Here is a 20,033-nt window from a genome sequence, read left to right as displayed (position 1 = left end):
GAGTGACATAGAGACCATTGAGTTTTTGGGTTCTCAAGCTCAAGCTTCGGTAATGTTTCTCTCTTTTCCTTTAATTATAATCTCCATTTTATTTTAAATCCTTATTAAATCCTCCTTCCTTTGTGTAGAGCAATACATACTTCCAGGCGGCACTTCACCAAGCTAGGTCTTGGAAGGGGAACTCAGATGAGTTTGAAAGGGAGATGAAAAAATGGAAAGAGAGAGTCGGGGACCTTGAGAAGAAGCTGAAGAATAAAGATGAAGAGTTATCTAAGGCCCATACCGAGCTGGTTAAACTCCAAAGTGATAAGTAAACACTCATCGATGAGTATATGGACTCCCATAAGTTCAAGGATTTGATGAACATTCATGATGAGGGTCTCTTTCATATCCAGTTTACGTATGGTTGGGATGCTGTAGTGAAGGCTGTGGCTGAGAAGCACCCTGTCTTGATAGAAGCCAAGGACTTTATTAGTCCTGAGCAGCCAGAGACTGATGACAGCTTGGACGCTCTCTTTAACTCACCTATGCAAGAAGATCGCATCCTCGATCCTAGCACTACTTCTCCTCCTTCATCCTCAACAAAGGATGCAGAGACTTCTGCTAATACAGAGGAGGGGCACACTGAAGCTGGGAAGGATAAGGATGATCCTGCTAGGGATGAGTAGATTTTTATCTATTTCTAGATTTATGTATCACTTGTTGTATCTTAAACTTATTACCCTTCGGGGTTTATTTATGTCATTTTCCTTGCCTTATTTAGCTGCTTCCTTTTAATTTTTTAAGTACTTTTGGAGTTTGTACTTTTAAGGAAATAGATTAATAATCCGAACTACACAGTTCTAAGAGTCATGGATTGAATAATGGAAATAAGACTGAAAAACAGATGGATATGACAGACTTGCAAATGCTGCTCATGGCATTCCTATTCTATGGTCATCAAATCACGAATATTTCTATGTAATCAAAGCAATATTATAACTTGGCTCTTCAAAGTTTGAATTAATTTCAACTTAAGAAAATATAATCTATTTTTTCAAGACCTTATATAAAATGGGTTCAACCCTTGATAGTCACAAACTAGAATGTAAATCCTACTAAAACTGAGATATAAAATCATAAGCAAGCAAAGCGTCATGGTGCTTGTGAACCTTGTTAATACATTAATAAGTACGAACTATATATAGTAAATTCTTAGGTTTTGAGAATGCCAAGTCCGAGGTACTTCTTCCCCATCCATGGTCTCCAACTTCTAAGATACTCTTCCTTGAACACTCTTAACCTTGTATGATCCTTCCCAATTTGGGGCGAGCTTTCCTTTCTCCCCTACTCCAGAAGCTTCCACCTTCCTTAAGACCAAATCTCCTTGCTTGAAGAACCTCTCCTTCACCCTCATGTTGTAGTAAAAAAAGGCTTTTTTCTGATATTCCATGATCTTTGCATGCGGTACATCTCGTACTTCATCTATCAAGTCCAGGGCTAACCTTTTCCACTCTTCATTTTCTTCAGCATTATATGCTTGGATTCTTGGAGATGAGTGAGATATATCCGCTGGAATGACCGCTTCTGCCCCATATGCTAGCATGTGAATGATGTTGCTCCTGTAGTAACTCTACATATAGTTTTGTAAGACTAAACTATTGGCAGTATTTCATCCACCCAATTAATTCTGGACTTTTTAATCATCTTCTTTAAACCATCTAGAATGATCCGATTTGAAACCTCGGCTTGCCCATTAGCTTGAGGGTGAACAACAGAAGTAAATCTCAAATTAATTTCGTTTTATTCGCAATACTTCTTGAACTCTTTATTATTGAATTGTGTTCCATTGTCAGTCACCAAGATTCGGGGAATCCCGTATCTGCATATAATCTTCTCCCACGGGAACTGAGTGACTTGCTTAGTCGTAATCTTTGCTAGGGGCTTGGCTTAAACCCACTTGGTAAAATAATCAATCTCTACGATAAAGAACTTCCTTTGAGCGGTGGCCATGGGGAAGGGTCCGAGAATATCCATTCCTCACATAGCAAATGTGATTGAGGAGTTTATGGAAGTTAGTATTTCAGGAGGTTGTCTTACTACAGGGGCATATTTCTGACAACAATCATATTTCTTAACATATTCTTTGGCATCATCCATCATTTCTAGCCAATAGAAGCCTAAGAAAGTAATTTTATGGGCTAAGGCCCTGCCCCCAAGTGTTGGCCACATATACCCTCACGCATTTCCTCTAAAGCAAGTCGAGCCTCATACGGCCTTAGACATCTTAAGTAAGAAACTACAAAAGACCTTTTATAAAGAATCCCATCAATGAGAGAATATCTTGGGCTCGCACAGTCAACTTTCTTGCTTCCATAACATCACTAGGAAGCCATCCGATTTGCAGATGAGCCTTAATAAGATCTATCCATGACCCTTCAAGTCCTATGGGGGCAATTAACTTAACGTCTATGCGCAAAATGCGAAAGTACACGCTCCCAGAGCTTTCTTCTATTTCTAACGAGGCAAATTTGGATAACGCATCAGCCTTAGAATTTTCTTCCCTTGGAATATGTTCAATATGGCATTCATCAAACTGAGTCATTACGGCCCTTACTAGGAGTACATACTTTGCCATGGTTTCATCTTTTGCCTCAAATTCCCCCTTGACCTGGGATACCACTAGCTTTGAGTCCCCACAAACTTTCAAGTTTTTGACTCTCAACGTCCCTGCTAGGCCAAGGCCAGCTATCAGAGCTTCATACTCTGCTTCATTATTGGTGGTTGGGAAATCTAGCTCCATAGCATATTCAATCAAGAATCCATCAGGGCTTTGCAAAACTAACCATGCTCCACTCGAATTTTTTTTATGCTCCATCAAAAAAGAGAACCCATTATTCTTTATCCTTGTCCTTTCTACCTTCCTTATCTTCTTTTTCCTCCATACCCTGAGGTTCTATATCTCCCTGCCCCCCGACTTCTTGGTTAGGGATGGTACATTCAACCACAAAGTCATCCAAGGCCTGGGCTTTTATCAGTGTTCGTGGCTTATACTTTATGTCAAATTCTCCTAGCTCAATGGCCCATTTAATCAACCTTCCACTGGCTTTAGGATTGTGGATAATGTTTCTTAAAGGCTCAATTCATTAGCACCTTAATCTTATGAACCTGGAAGTAAGGACGCAACTTTCTTGAGGCCATCACGGGGGCTAAAGCAAACTTTTCAATAATCGAATAATTCAACTCAACTCCATGCGAGATAGTATATGGGTTTCTCGATTCTAAGTTCCTCCTTAACCAATACAACGCTCAATGCATTTTCTGAAATGGCCAAATATAAGTACAAAGTCTTGTTCAGGTCAAAGTCTTGTTCAGGTCTGGTTCGGCCAACAACAGGGCTTGGACCATGTATTTCTTCAACCCTTCGAACGCTTCTTGACTTTCCTCATTCCATATGAAATCTTTTACTTTCTTCAAGGATTTGAAGAATGGCAAGCACTAGTCTCCAGATTTGAAGATAAATCGCCCTAAGGCAGCAACCCTTATGGTGAGCTTATGAACATCTTTGATAGTCTTTGGAGGTTCCATGTTCAAAATGGCCTTTATCTTATCAGGATTTGCCTCGATTCCCCTTTTTGAGACCATCAATCCCAAGAACTTTCCTGATCTCACTCCGAAAGCACACTTTACGGGATTTAACATCATTTTGTGGTATCTCAGGACCTCATAGGCTTCCCTCAAATAGGTTATGTGGTTAGTCTTCACAAGACTCTTGCCTAACATGTCATCTACATATACTTCCATTGTTTTCCCAATAAGATCTTTAAAAATTTTATTTACCAACCTTTGATAGGTAGCTCTTGCATTCTTGAGACCAAATGCCATAATGAGATAACATAAAATACCAAAATGAGTGATGAATGATACCTTTGGGATGTCATCCTTATGCATCTTGATCTGATTGTATCCACTGAATCCATCCATAAAACTCAGCATCTCATGACCATCGGTCGCATCCATCAACGTATCTATCCTTGGCAGCGGGAAACAATCCCTTGGGCATGTGTCATTCAGATTGGTGAAATCACGCACATTCTCCACTATCCATTAGCCTTCTTTACCATTACATGGTTTGCTCACCATTCCAGAAATTGTATCTCTTCAATGAAACTAGCCTCTAAGAGCTTCTATACTTCTTGCTTGATTGTCTCCTGCCTCTCAGGGAAAACTCATTTTCTTTTGCTTCACGGTCTTTCGATTCAGATCTATATTCAATTTGTGAGTGATTAATTCTGGGTCTATGCCAGGCATATCAGCTGTTGACCATGCAAATACGTCACTATTTTCTTGTAATAATCTCACTAACTTCCCTCTAAAGGGCTCCTCTAGTGATGCTCCAATGAAAGTTACTTTCTCAGGATCCTCGGGAGCCAAAGGGATTGGAATCAAATCTTCTGCTGGCTTCCCTCTTTTCTCATCATTCTCGCGAATATCCAGATCTTCAATAGGCAAAACCTTCCCTTCAACTCCATCAGCCCTAAGGGAGGCTACATTACAACTCCTTGCTATCTTTTGATCTCCTCTCTCTTTTCCAATCCCGTTCCGGGTGGGAAACTTCATCGTTGAATGGGAAGAAGAGGGGACTGCCTTGAAAGCATGTATTCCCGTTCTTCCCATGATTGCATTATAAATTGATCCATCTTTTACCACTACAAAGTCCAACATTTGTGTTGCTTGTCTTGGTTTCTGACCTATAGTCAGAGGCAACTTAATTATCCCTTTCACAGGGCACTCGACTCCATCGAAACCATATATTGGCATATCAGTTGGGGTTAATTGAGAATCATTATAACCCATCCTTATAAAGTATCATGAAGTAAGATGTCCATTGAGGCTCCATTTTCTACAAGGACCCTCTTTACCAGGTTGTTCCCTATTATCGGTGTTATGACCAGAGGATCTTCATGAGGAAATTTGACACCCTCTAAGTCAAAATCATCGAATGTCATTGTTACTTCTGTCCTAGCCCTCTTTGGGGCTTCTCCGACAATATGCATGACTTCTCTAGTATATGCCTTCCTCGAGTTTTTAGATGAACCAGCAGCAGTCGGTCCTCCAAAGATTGTATTTATTACTTGTCCTCTGGGTTGGGGTCCCCCAAAGATTGTGTTTATCACCGGTCCTCGGGGTTGGGGGTTTCGCCCCTGGTCATCTTGATCCTTTCTACGATCATCAAAATTCCGTCTTCCACTATTATTCCTTTCTCCTCCATCTCCAGTATACTTGCTCAGCCTTCCTTTTCGAATGAGGAATTCAATTTCATACTTCAGTTGTCTACATTCATCGGTGGCATGACCAGCATCCTTGTGAAAACTACAATATTTGCTCATATCTAGCTTAGTAGGATCAGCCTTCAGGGGTTTAGGCCAATGAACATCCCTATCTCTTTCGATTTCCATTAAGATCTGACTTCTAGGAGCATTCAGTTTAGCATATTCAGTGAACTTTTGTCCAGGTCCTCCCTTCTTCGGGGTTAAATCAACATTTTGCTCAGTTCTAGGATACTTTTCCTTGGCATTATATTCTAGATCAGTCTTTCGCTTCTTGCCACTAGTGGGCTCGTTATTCACCACCGCCTTCCTCATGCTTTCCTCCACTTTGATATACTTCCCTGCCCTATCTTGGAGCTGTAACATGCTTTCAGGGGGCGCTTGGCCAATGACATCTTGAAGAATTCATCCCTAGTTTCCTGCTGCAGTGCTATCATAGCTACCTTGTCCTCAAGGTCTGGGACCTTCAAAGCTTCTTTGGTGAAACGGTTCAGATAGTCTCTCAAGGACTCCTTTGCTCCCTGCACAATGCTCATGAGGGATGGTAAACTTTTCTTATGCACTCTCCCACTGATGAATTGCTTGATAAAAGCTTGACTTAGATCTCTGAAGAACCCAATAGAATTCAGAGATAAACGGCTGTACCACCTTCAAGCCATTCCTGACAGGGTTTGAGAAAAGGCTCGACACTTAATAGCGTCGTTTATGGGATGTAGCAATAGTGGATTGGAGAATGTTCTGACATTATTAGCGGGATCCCAAGTGCTATCATAAGCTTTGATGGTGGGCATCTTAAACTTTCTTGAGATGTGGGCATTTATTATCTCTTCAGTGAATGGTGGAGTGGATCATCAGGATCTCCCAGGGGTATAAGATCACTTGGACCAGCCCTTGGGACAACAGCATTTCTTGGTATTGGACCATCCAAGTCTATGATTGGAGGAAGATCTCTCCTCCTCGGAGGTAGTGAGGATATCAGGGTCAGGTGCACCTCCAAATCGCGCTTCAGCCTTTGGATCTCAGCTTCATGAGCTCTGATCCTCTCCTGTACTTCTTAGGTATTCATCCCTCGTGTGCTTCTGGGGCATTGGTTAGCATCAGGAATTGGTTCTTTACAGCATGTCTTCTTCTTGGGGCTACATCATCATCCGAAGATTCGGAGTCGCTTTCAGTGTAAGGTCCAGAGAATTCCCGGTCCTCAAGAATAGGAGCCAAACCGTGTATGAAATGGGATGTCTGCCCTTGTGCTTCACTCTAATTAGCATGTCCACTTCCTCCAACCTCGGGATATAAGGGCATCCCGTAAGGGGGGTTAGTGGTTATAATAGTTAAATACTTATATCGAACAGGTTGAGGATGCACATGTACATGTACCTGCTGAAATTGGGAATTCGTCCCTTGAGGAGCCGGGGGATTCGTCCCTTGTCACTGAGGCTCGCTTTCCCTTATCAAGGTTCCTCCTTGGGTGGAGGTGTAGGTTGAGTATAGTGGTATCTCCACCATTGACGAAATTGTTTGGGTCGTCCCAGCCGGTGCCCCTTCAGGGGCGTTATTTCTGCTCCGTGTTCTCACCATGGTTGTTGTTATGCTTTCCCACAAACGGCGCCAAATGTTATGGATTAAAAACTAGGTCGTATTAATTGCTAGGGTTCGTGAGCTTCGAGGCTCGAGTTGACAGCTCTTGTATTTCGTGACTCAATCTGCCTTAACAAGATGCCTATATATGTACCTTGCAGTATACTAAGGATCAAGTCAAAAATGCATTTCTGATTTGCGGGGTGAGACCCCTTATATAGGCATGAAATACCTTTGAATTAGGTTAGGGTTAGGAGACTTGGTGGACAAGTCTCGGATTTAGAGTGGACTTTGGAGTCCTATAATGCAGGAATCAATCTCCAAGGAGTCGTATCCCTATTTAGACTCCACTTGTCAACTGATTTTTACCCATATTAATTAATTATGAAATTAATTAATATTCAGGGATTTGGGCCCTTTAAAATGGGCTTTATTGTCATCCCAATCCGGGCATAATTAAAGTGATATTAATTACGCAACCAGGGTTTATTCCTCTCCCTATCACTCCTGAAGATCCTTCATCTATTATGAAGGATGCAAAAGTTAGACACATCTTACACAGCAGTCTTGATAGTGTTATGTCCAATAGGGTTATTGGATGTAAAACAGCAAAAGAGATATGGGATGCTTTAGAAGTAAAGTGTCAAGGCATAACTGCTATCAAGAAGAATAGGAGGACAGTACTTACTCAAAAATATGAGCACTTTGACTCAATAGATAACGAGTCCTTAACTGAGATCTATGACATATTTAAGAAGCTGTTGACTGACTAGTCTCTTGTCGACAAGGAATATAATTTAGAGGACTGAAACTTGAAGTATTAACTTGCTCTCCCTGAAAGTGGGACTTTAAGGTCACATCAATAAGGGATAATGAAAAGTAGATTTTATATCCATTTAGAACGCTTCATATCGGCTTAAGTTGATGATTTGACCTCAAGTATGTGGTTTTTAAGGCATTTTGTGTTGAGTATGTGCAGGGCTTTAGTTGGAGGTAGGAATGGACTTCTATATGCTTTTATATTGATAAGAGATCAGGAATTAAAGTGTGAGCGCTTGCGAGAAGATCAGAATGAGAAACAAGAAATCTGCATAAATTTTCCAGAAGCCAAGGCGCCCACGCTTGACTTAGGCGTGCCCACACCCTATTTTCTAGAAGCAGAGCATGCCCATGCTAGGCCGAGCAGGCAGAATCCTGATTTTAGTATGTTTTGGATATTCTGAGCGACCATGTCAACCTGGAGCATATAAATAAAGAAAAAGAGACGAATTAAACAATAAGGAAAAAAGAGGAGAACTCTGGGAAACCTAAAGCACACAAGACGGCTAAGAAGAAGAAGATTTAGTTTTACATCATTCTTTTGTATTCTTCTCATTAGGCGATACTTTGGATGCTTGTTTCAGATTTATTTTCTAACCCTTAGTACTTTTATATTCTCTTGTAGTATTCTGAACCTTTTTACTATCATTGTTTCATTGGAACCCATGATGACGAGACGTTCGATTATGAACTAATCATTATCGTGGGATTTTAACGGATTTATTAATGGAGTTTAGTAGTTGATTGACATAAAGTTTTCAGTGTGTGATAAATTATTGATTTCCTAGTATGGTTGTGCTTAGTCTTCTTGGATGCGTATCTAACATCTAAGTTGTATTGTTAATCTCTATTTATTGCGAACGAAAGTGGATATAGGGGTTTAGAACTTGCCATGCTAGCATAGGTTTATGGATGTTTTGTCATGCATGATTCGTAGTGTAATTTTAACCATCTTACGCTGCTCTATGTAATCTCAATGGATAACTTGCTCTTAAACCGTTATGTTTTCAAATCTTATAAACATATAGGGTCTAAGCATAATTGGTTTATGCCCATCTTCTATCTAATTTGTGGATGCTAAGTAGTAGGGTACACGTCTATTGAAAGATAGTGTGTACTATTCTCGTGTTATCTGATTAGTTATCATAACCATCACATACTATAATCAAAGGAATAAACTCTGAACGAAGTATTTAATGAAGTTATAATCCCATATTTTGTTTCATATAAGTAAACTGATTTATAATCTCGTAGTTAATTCATTCTAGCATAATTACTTTAGATAATCACACTCAATTTGATACTTGTCTTAGAAGTGAATAATAATCATACATTATTGCATTAGTGCACATTCTTAATTAAACCAATCTATGTGAGAACGAACTTAACTTAATCTTATACTACTTGTAACCGTGTACGCTTGCGTGATTTTGTGCAAACAAGTTTTTGGCGCCGCTGTCGGGGATCGCTGTTAAATTTAGTTTATGTCCTTGTCATCAGTGGTCTTTAAAGTTTACTGACTCGGATTATTTCTCTTACCAATTTTACTTTGTTTGTGTATTTCAGGTATTCGATCGAGCGAGTATGTGAACACGTTCTCAATCTCGTAAGGACAAACTAGAAGAAGTAGAAAAGGAAGTGATCATTGAAATGGGAGAACCAACAGTAGAAACGGAAGCATTGGAGGATTATTCTCAACTGAAAATTAATGCCATTCATTCTAATTGTCAGACCAGCCATTGCATCTAATACCTTTGAAATCAAGCCTGGCACGATTCAAATGGTACATAATTCAGTCCAGTTTGAGGGTGCTCCAACGACAGATCCCAATATGCACATTAGGGATTTCATCGAGATTTACGACACCTTCAAGTTCAATGGTGTTTCTGAAGATGCTATAAAACTGAGACTTTTCCTATTTTCTCTGAAGGATAAAGCTAAGAGTTGGTTGTACTCTCTACCAGCAGGTTCTATTGCGACATGGGACGATCTAGCGCAAAAATTTCTTACTAAATTTTTCCTTGTGGAAAAAATAGCTTCAATCAGGAATGCTCTTAATCAATTTGCACAGAATCCGGGAGAATCTTTATGTGAAGCTTGGGAGCGCTACAAGGAGATGCTTAGGAAGTGTCTTCATCATGGAATGCCTGATTGGATGGTAATCAATTGCTTCTATAATGGTTTGGGAGCACAGTCAAGACCCACGCTAGATGCAGCATCAATTGAGCTTTATGGGCTAAGAGCTATGAGGAAGCTTATGAGCTAATTGAAATAATGACTGCTAATGAATATCAAAACCCAACTCAGAGACTACCACAAGGCAAGGTAGCAGGAATTCTGAAGGTGGATACAGCTACGGCTATAGCGACTCAGCTAAAGGCGTTGACTATATAAGTTGATTCTCTGGCTAACTATGGAGTTCATCAGATATCAAATGTTTGTGAGCTGTGTGTAGGTACACATGCGACGGATCAATGTGCTATATCTAGTGAGTCGACACAGTTTGTAAGAAATTATCAGAGACCACAGCAACCAGTTCCTGCCACTTATCATCCTAACGACAGAAACCGTCCTAATTTCAGTTTGAGCAATAATCAGAGTGGTATGCAACATCCACAACTGCCTTATCAGCAGTTTGGAGCCAAGCCATTCAACCCTCCTGGTTTTTAACAACAATATGCACCAAGGCAACAATTTCAGCCACCGGTAATGCAACAACAATCTCATAAAAGTGTCGGTCAATCTGTTAATGAAAAAATCTGAATTGGAGGAATTGAGGCTAATGTGTAAAAGCCAAGTGGTTTCGATTAAAACTCTAGAGAGTCAAATAGGACAAATTGTTAATGTGCTGCTAAACAGACCACGAGGAACTCTTCCGACTGATACGGAAGCAAACCCAGGCAAGAGGGAAGTTAAAGAACAGTTAAAAGCAATCACTTTGAGGTCTGGAAAGGTCGCTAACCATCAAAAATTTGAATCTGAAATTTTTTGGAAAGGTCGCCCTATCCAAGCGCGCCCACGCCTGCTCCTATTCCAGAAATTATAAATGTGGATGATACAGCTGATCAGAAAGAAGGAAAAGCGGAAACAAAGAAAAAATCTGCTAAACACACTATGTCTAAGCAGGATACAGGAGATAAACAGGTCTATTCGCCTCCTCCATATCCTAAAAGACTTCAGAAGCAGAAGTTCGACAAGTAATTTCCCAAGTTTCTGGAGGTTTTCAAGAAATTGCATATTAACATACCTTTTGCGGAAGCTCTAGAGCAGATGCCGAGCCATGCTAAGTTCATGAAGGATATTCTATCTCGGAAGTTGAAGCTTGAGGAGTTGGAAATCGTTGCTCTAACGGAAGAGTGCAATGCAGTGCTGCAACAGAAACTGCCTCCTAAACTTAAAGATCCAGGAAGCTTCACGATACCATGCACCATTGGCGAGTTATCTTTTGACAAGTGTTTGTGTGACTTGTATAACACCCTCCAAATCCGGGGTAAAGATTTGGGGCATTATTAACAACAACTACAAACAAAACCCGCACAAGCGGAATATAAATATAATAATTACCCCGAACTAATACTACTCAGGATCTTTTAAGGATCGAGTTGAAAACAAGAACCACTTACTACACTTTATTACAAACCCAGATAAAACAATCTGTCTCAAGAACTCTCTTTGTTACAAAACTTTATTCTATCTACATTCTCACCACACAACTTTTATTCAAACTACACAAAACTTTTATTCAATCCAACAGCACTACTTATCCTGTTACACCTGATCTGGCAATTCAAAGCTCTCTTCGGGAATAGGAAGGAACACTCTTGGCATAAGAGGGTCCCGCTGCTTGACTCGCTTCTTGACTACGCGGGTCCTGATGGGTTTCATTCTCTACCTTAACTGTAAAACAATAGGAATAACAATAAAAAGGGGATGAGCCAAAATTGCTCAACAAGCCTGCAACAATATATATGGTATAAATAGAGAGAAATAAGTGAACCAATAAGCTACTGGTTTGATCAACCATCTGAGTCTGTATAGGATAATAATTTGCCAAATACTGGCGAGTGCCAAATGAACAAGACTGGAAACAAGAACCAACATATGCACTATAACCTGCTGATCAGTCAGGATACAGTGCGGATCTATACCCAACTGCATAGACCCAACCAACATAAAGAGTACTCAGGCAACTATGGCCTATTAAATAATGGTCTGGGTAAAACCCAGCCCGTATAGTAACGATCCAGTCCAAGGTATAGCATCCGGAACAATCAGAATGCTTTTGATATATCCCAACACCAGGATATACCAGAGTATATGTAACAAGGGTAAAAGTATTGGAATATGAATAGGGAATTCAATAAATTGGGAGAAATCAAGAATCGAAATGAAATTGAAACAAGCATTAATAAATGGGTAACAGTGTATATGAACAATGATTATCAAAGGTAACTGATATGATAAAAGGAAATATAATTCACTATTCTGAATTTAGAATAGGGAAAAAACTTGCCTTGCGCGTACTTAACCTGGTTCAACTCACCGCCTTATGTCCCTAGCTTGCTCTGCCTTGATAACACTGAACCAATCATAGAAAGATAGTTGTTTGGATAACTTACTATATACGTGTATCTCAATTGATATCACGTAACCTTATCAGTTTACCCATGCGTTTCTATCTGACTCGCATATATCCACATATAATGATATAGCACGTAAGGTTCACATAATCACGTAAAGCACATAGCCCATAAAGCACATACTTAATTTTTAGACTTATAATTATTTTTAGAATCGATACTAGACTCATATTTATAATAATTAACCCTATCTAATTTTATTACAATTTTTCGGGATTTATTCGACTCGATTCTACCCCTAACAGAGCCTATGAACCATTAATTATCACAAAACCAGTCTCTTCCAAAAGAAATTATAACTTACAACTATTTTTATTGGATTCGTTTCATTTTTCTGAGTCTAGGGGTCTTCGTTTCACTCAAATCGGACTAACGGTTTAATTATTATAAATTAAACAAGATTTAATTAATTAATAATTAATTATAAATAATTAATTATAATTAAATAATCCTTAATTACACTTTTAAATAATTAATTAATAATTATTGTATTTTAAAATAATTAATCCCTAATTATTAGGATTTATTACTATTTATTACACTTATTTATAAATTAATAATACTTACATGATCAGATCGATTATTTACGAATAATCAATCGATTTAATTAACTGATACGCTATTTATTGAATAACTACTAATTACTCGAATTATAATCCAACTCAACGATTAATCACTCGCATAACTACGAGCTACTCGCAATCCTCACATAATTATCGAATCATTACATTATTATTGAAACTTATACGATTCGCTAATCAATTAATTATCGGTATTTAATTATACGATACGAACAATTATTACAACATTCTTCGAATAAGTAACGCTCGAATAATAATTCTCATTATCGAATCATTACTCGTAATATTAACAAATTATTAGATTATTAATCATATTATTTAATGATTTTTAATCCTTATTTATTAATTAATTACCTAATTATTAATTAATTACCTAATTATTAATTAATTAGATAACTAATAAATAATTAGATAAATAATTAAATAATTAATTAAATAATTAAATTCGAATTTATAAATTTATAAAATAATTCAGAATTTATTTACAAAATATTTTAGATTTTTAAATCTAATTTTTATTGGATTTTTAGAATTACTAAAAACTGATTTTAATATACTAAAATATAAATAATTAATTAATTAATCAAAAACACAAAAACAGTAACAGGGTTTGGGTTTTTAGGATCAAACCCGGGTCGTTTCCGGGTTGCAAACCGGGTCGACCTCGGGTCGAGGATGAACAGCCGTCGCCGTCCCAGAATCCGGCGACGGTGACGGTTTCCGGCGAGGCGAAAACATGACCAAATCGTGTGATTCAAGTTCGTTTCTTCCCCGTTTCGGATGCACAGCAACACAGACGATGTCTCCTTCGTGCCCAGGCCTCCCTTCGTCCTCCATCCTCGTCGAACATCACCCGCTTTTCCGACGACCACGAAACTGAAGCCAAACACTACGAAACCGATGTCGTTCGACTCCAAAATCGACGATCTAAACGTCTATACTAACAGAATCATCAAACAACGAAATCACAAAACCCGAATTCAGAAATTAAACCCGAAAATACAATTTTCAATTCAATCAATCAAACATTAAAAACAATTACGTAATCGAAAACTACAGATCATAAGCTTCAAAACGAGTACTCACACGTTCGATTCGGACTCCAGAATCACGATCAAAAGTGGCTTTGATTCTCCTGCTCTGTTCTTCACCAAACCTTAATTCCTTTTCTTTTTCTGAATTTTCTGATTATTTTCTGATTTTTAATTAAAATTAACTGAAAAATTAACAATAAATCAGGTATTTATATTTATCAAAATAATACCCCTAAATAAAATTAAGGGTCTAATAACACTCCTAATAAAAATATTTGGCCCCAATTTTTATAATTTTTGGGTATTAATATTGTATCTTCAAATATTTAATAAATACAAAATAAATGCTAAAAATTCCCAAAAATTGTGAATATTACAAAAATGCAAAGAAAAATGATATATGATAATTTCATGATCATATAAAAATAAAAATGTGATTTTTGTGGGGTTTTTGATACCCGAAGGGATCCGGAAAAGTCGTTTTTCGCGAAAAAGGTAAATTTGTAAAACGTCTAGGGGTTCATAATAGCGATATAGTATTGGGCATTTTTAACAAAATAGGGCCAATGATTTTGTTTGAAATACGGGCTTTTAAAACATAGTTTTGAGCTGTACGGGTTTTGATATAAAATATATAACTTACGATTAAACACTCAATAAATATCCAAAACTCGTTTGGATCAAAACAGACAACACTTAACACATAGCAGTTAGGGTTTAATGACTTAACACATTTAATCACATAATAACACACATAATTTATCTTTATTATAATATAATACAAGCGTAATTTCTCGGTCGTTACAACTTGGGAGCTAGCATCAATCTGATGCCATTGTATGTCTTTTGGAAACTTGGTCTGCCTGATCCAAAACCTACAAACATGTCCTTATAACTGGATGATTGGTCCATCACTTATCCGCGAGGCACAGTGGAGGATGTCTTGGTTAAGGTGGATAAACTCATCTTCCCTGCTGATTTTGTCATCCTAGACTTTGAGGAGGATAAAAAGATTCCTATTATCTTGGGAAGACCATTCTTAACTACAGGCTGAACTTTGATCGATGTGCAAAAGGGAGAACTTACTATGAAGGTTCAGGATCATGATGTCACTTTTAATGTCTTCAACGCAATGAAATTCCCCACAGATGAAGAGGAGTGCTATAAAGTAGAGTTGGTCGACTCTGTAGTGAATTCGGAGCTTGATCAATTGCTAAGGTCAGATACCTTAGAGAGAGCCATAACCGGGGAATCTGATAGTGAAGACAAAGGAGCAGAGCAACTACAGTTTTTGAATGCATCTCCATGGAATAGGAAGTTGGATTTGCCATTCGAGTCTCTTGGATTAGCATAGCTGAAAAATTCTCAAGAGCGTCTTAAACCATCTATTGAAGAAGCTCCCACACTTGAGCTCAAACCACTGTCGGATCACTTAAGGTATGCCTTTTTAGGTGATGCATATAATTTACCTGTTATTATTGCATCTGACCTTTCAGGTAGTGATAAAAACAAGCTCTTGCGAATTCTGAGAGAGTTTAAATTAGCAATCAGGTGGACTATAGCAGATATCAAGGCAATCAACCCTTCCTATTGTATGCATAAAATTCTGCTTGAGGAAGGAAGTAAACCTACCGGTGAACATCAGAGAAGACCCAATCCTATCATGAAAGAAGTGGTAAAGAAAGAAATTCTTAAATAGATGGATGCAGGGATCATTTATCCTATTTCAGACTATTCATGGGTGAGCTCGGTGTAGTGTGTGCCCAAGAAAGGAGGCATTATGGTTGTGGCTAATCAGAAGAATGAGCTCATCCCTACCCGGACGGTCACAGGATGGAGAGTATGCATGGATTATCCGAAGCTAAATAAAGCCATCAGGAAGGATCATTTTCCGCTTCCATTTATCGATTAAATGCTTGACAGGTTGGCTGGTCATGAGTATTATTTTCTTTGGGATGGGTACTCAGGCTATAATCAGATTTTTATTGCCCTAGAAGATCAGGAGAATACCACTTTTACTTGTCCTTTTGGCACTTTCGCTTTCCGTCGAGTTTCTTTCGGGCTTTGTGGAGCACCTACTACTTTTCAGAGATGCATGATGACCATATTCTTTGACATGATTGGTATTAATGTGGAGGTGTTCATGGATTACTTTTCTATTTTTGGGTCTTCTTATGATGAGTGTTTGCATAATCTGAGCTTGGTATTGAAAAGGTGTGTTGAGACCAATCTGGTACTTAACTGGGAAAAATGTCATTTTATGGTGCAACAAGATATCATTCTTGGGCATAAGGTATCTAGCAAGGGGCTGGAAGTGGATAAGGTGAAAGTGGGGGTTACTAAAAATCTTCCTCCACCAATCTCAGTTAAAGGAATCCGCAGTTTTATTGGTCATGCGGGTTTTTATCGGTGATTCACTAAAGACTTCTTTAAAATATCTAAACCCTTGTGCAATTTGTTGGAAAAGGATGTTCCCTTCAAATTTGATGAAAAATGTTTAGCCGCTTTTGAGAGTTTTAAAAGGAGTTTGACTACAACACCTGGTATTACTACACCTGATTGGGATGAGCCCTTTGAGATGATGTGTGATGCTTGCGACTTTGCAGTTGGAGCTGTTCTTGGTCAGAGAAAGAAGAACATTTTCCATGTGGTTTACTATGCCAGTAAAACTCTTAATGGTGCTCATCTGAATTACACTACTACGGAGAAGGAGCTTTTGGAAATTGTCTACGGGTTCGAGAAATTCAGAGATTACTTGTTTGGGACAAAAGTGACGTTTTACACTGATCATGTTGTTATTAGATATATGGTCTCGAAGAAATATTCAAGACCTCGATTGATTCGGTGGATTCTCTTGCTTTCGGAATTTGAGTTAGAAATCAAAGACATGAAAGGTACATAAAACTAGGTAGCGGATCATCTATCATGTTTGGAAGATCAAGGTAAAGCTTCACAAGATAACACGTTAATCAACGAATCTTTTCTTGATGAGCAACTTTTTGGGGTACAAGAAGAAGAACCATAGTTTGCAGATAGTATGAACTATCTTGTGAGTAATGTTATTCCCTCGAAATTTTCTTATGCTCAAAGGAAGAAGTTTTTACATAAAGTGAAGTGGTATCGATGGGACGAGCCATTCTTGTTTGGACAGGGGGCAGATCAGATAATCAGGAGGTGCATTCCTTATAGTAAAACGGAGGGTATTTTGCGAGATTGTCATGCCACTGCGTATGGTGGTCATTATAGAGGAGAGAAGACAGTTGCCCGTATTCTTCAGGCGGGATTTTTCTGGCCAACTTTGTTTAAAGATGCTCATTACTTCGTGTTAAGATGTGATCGCTGTCAATGGGTTGGAAATATGTCCAAGAGAGATGAGATGCCTCTTAATGTGCTTTTGGAAGTTGAGATTTTCGATGTGTGGGGAATAGACTTCATGATACCATTTATCTCGTCCTGTAACAATCAATATACTCTTTTAGCAGTGGATTATGTGTCTAAATGGGTTGAGGTTAAAGCTTTGCCAACTAATAATGCTAAGGTGGTAATAAATTTTCTTCATAAGCATATAGTCACATATTTTGGTACTTCAAGGGTAATAATCAGTGACGAGGGATCGTTTTTCTGCAATCGCATATCTACTGCATTAATGGAAAGGTATCGAGTGTATCATCGTGTTGCCACAGCTTATCATCTTCAAACTAATGGACAGGCTCAAGTCTATAATCGAGAAATCAAGCAAATCTTGGAGAAGGTTGTGAGTCCGTCAAGGATGGATTGGTCATTGAAGCTAGATGAAGTTGTGCGGGCCTATAGAACAACATTCAAGACTTCTCTAGGAATGTCGCCTTTCCAATTGGTGTATGGCAAGGCGTGTCATCTGCCTGCTGAGTTAGAATATAAAGTGTATTAGGCTTTGAAGAAGCTAAATCTTGACATATCAGCGGCTGGAGAAAAGAGAATGCTTCAAATTAATGAACTTGATGAAGCTGTGCGGGCCCTCGCTTGCTCTCTGGAAAAAAAAATTTGTACAGACGGTTGACTCGGCATATGGATGCCATACAAGACATTCACCACCATTTTGCAAAGGACTTGACACAGGATTGACACAGGATCTAGGTACTACTTTTCCAGCCACTGGTGTCGAGGTTGATTGGCCAATTTTTGGAGCTAGCTCAGTGTATCCGCCTCCTGATTCTCCACCCGAAGAGGGAGATCCTATCGACAGTTAGGTATGCCTTTGCAATCTTTATTATTGCCTTCAATGGGGTCATTAAATATTTTAAGTTTGGGGGTGGTAATTTAAGGATTAGTAGTAGTAGAGTCGTGTTCATATAGGAATCATATTGCATGTATAGTGGTAATTCATTCATAATTGTTCATATAGGCCATAATTGTATGTATAATTGTTCATGCTTATTATGTGTGTCCATTTAGTTGCATTTGCATAGCATATAGCATGATCCCGTAGGATAAGCTATTTCTAGTTGGTAGGTTGGTGTTGATTTGGGTGTAGTGATGATGAATAGAGGGATGATTAAGTTCTTATAAATTGACTTGCCTGTCCAGAAGCAAAACCTATTCACAAGTCTCATCGGGTGCTTTTGGGCTAGATCAGGGCCATACTTGTTTGGTTGTTGAAATTTTATCATTTGTTTATATTTAGAATATTTACTATTACCTTGATGATTAAGGAGAATATAAAGTGGGGAATCCAGGGATTTCATTGCTAGTTGTTAATGAAAGTTAGGCGTCAAAGGGCTAGTAGCCGCTCATATTTATGAGTAGTCTAGGGTTGGATGAGATGGAGCGAAACGTACTCATTCCAGAAATGAAAAAAAAAAAGAAAAAAAAGAGAGAGAAAAAAAAGAAGAAAAAAATTGTGTAGTATGTGATTATGCAGAATTGACCACGGGTGAGCTCTTTAATACTCGAGCAATTAAGTTTTAGGGGACTTTGTGCCTAGTGACCTAAGGCTTGTTCAGTCTGGGATCCGCTAACCTAACGCTCACTACATGGGTATTATTGCATAAGTCTTTCGGGCCCTCATCTATTGCATGGTCAAATAAGCATTTGTGTTGATGTGTTCAGTGTTGTAGCATGAATCCTTGTCTAACTTCAGTGATGATGGAGGTGTTTTGGAGTCGTAATGTGTTTAGCATTCATTCTGCTTATAAACTTGTGATTGTTTTGGCGAAGAATAAGATATGGTTTTGATCTAGTGTTGTGAGTATTTCTTATAAGCAAAGCACACACTCACGCTTCTGTGCTTGTAAGTTAGTGCATGGGATTTAGTCGAGCTCTGTTTAGAGTTATTGCATTCTTAGAGACATGGACTTATTGATTTGGTTATGGTTATTCCGGGTGAATCTTTGCATTGTCATTTATATGTATTCATTCATTTAGTTGCATTCATGCATTATTATTAGTAGTTGTTGAGTCCGTTTATGCTCGAGGATAAGCATCGATTTAAGTTTGGGGGTGTGATAAGCGGATTTTATATCCATTTAGAACGCTTCATATCGAATTAAGTTGATGATTTGACCTCAAGTATATGGTGTTTTTAATGCATTTTGTGTTGAGTATGTGCAGGGCTTTAGTTGGAGGTAGGAATGGACTTCTATATGCTTTTATGTTGATAAGAGATCAGGAATTGAAGTGTGAGCACTTGCGAGAAGATCAAAATGAGAAACAAGAAATCTGCAGAAATTTTCCAGAAGCCAAGCACGCCCGCGCTTGACTTAGGCACGCCGGTGCCCTATTGTCCAGAAGCAGAGTGCGTCCGCGCTTCATACAGGCACGCCCGTGCTAAGTCGGGCAGGTAGAATCTTGATTTTAGTATGTTTTGGATAATCTGAGCGTCCAAGTCAACCTGGAGCATATAAATAAAGAAAAGGAGACGAATTAAACAACAAGGAAAAAAGGAGAACTCTGGGAAACCTAAAGCACACAAGATGGCTAAGAAGAAGAAGATTTAGTTTTACATCGTTCTTTTGTATTCTTCTCATTAGGCGATACTTTGGATGCTTGTTTTGGATTTGTTTTCTAATCCTTAGAACTTTTATATTCTCTTATAGT

At 38.5% G+C, this 20,033-nt stretch overlaps 1 protein-coding gene and 1 non-coding gene across 2 annotated transcripts; one reads left to right on the top strand and one right to left on the bottom strand.

The window, feature by feature from the left end:
- Positions 1-9,743: 9,743 nt before the first annotated feature.
- On the bottom strand, positions 9,744-9,848 carry LOC141683022 (small nucleolar RNA R71). The gene has a single exon (XR_012560065.1). It is a non-coding gene; the product is annotated as a small nucleolar RNA R71 (small nucleolar RNA).
- Positions 9,849-15,045: 5,197 nt separating this feature from the next.
- LOC141720046 (uncharacterized) lies at positions 15,046-17,868 on the top strand. Its single transcript, XM_074522606.1, has 4 exons — positions 15,046-15,293; positions 15,882-16,161; positions 16,426-16,608; positions 17,110-17,868. The coding sequence occupies exons 1-4, from the start codon at positions 15,046-15,048 to the stop codon at positions 17,866-17,868; spliced, it is 1,470 nt and encodes a 489-aa protein (XP_074378707.1).
- The last annotated feature ends 2,165 nt before the right edge of the window (positions 17,869-20,033 follow it).

Source organism: Apium graveolens, chromosome 1, assembly GCF_009905375.1.
Source record: "Apium graveolens cultivar Ventura chromosome 1, ASM990537v1, whole genome shotgun sequence".
NCBI classification, from domain to species: domain Eukaryota; kingdom Viridiplantae; phylum Streptophyta; class Magnoliopsida; order Apiales; family Apiaceae; genus Apium; species Apium graveolens.
This window is presented reverse-complemented; position numbering and strand designations above follow the sequence as displayed.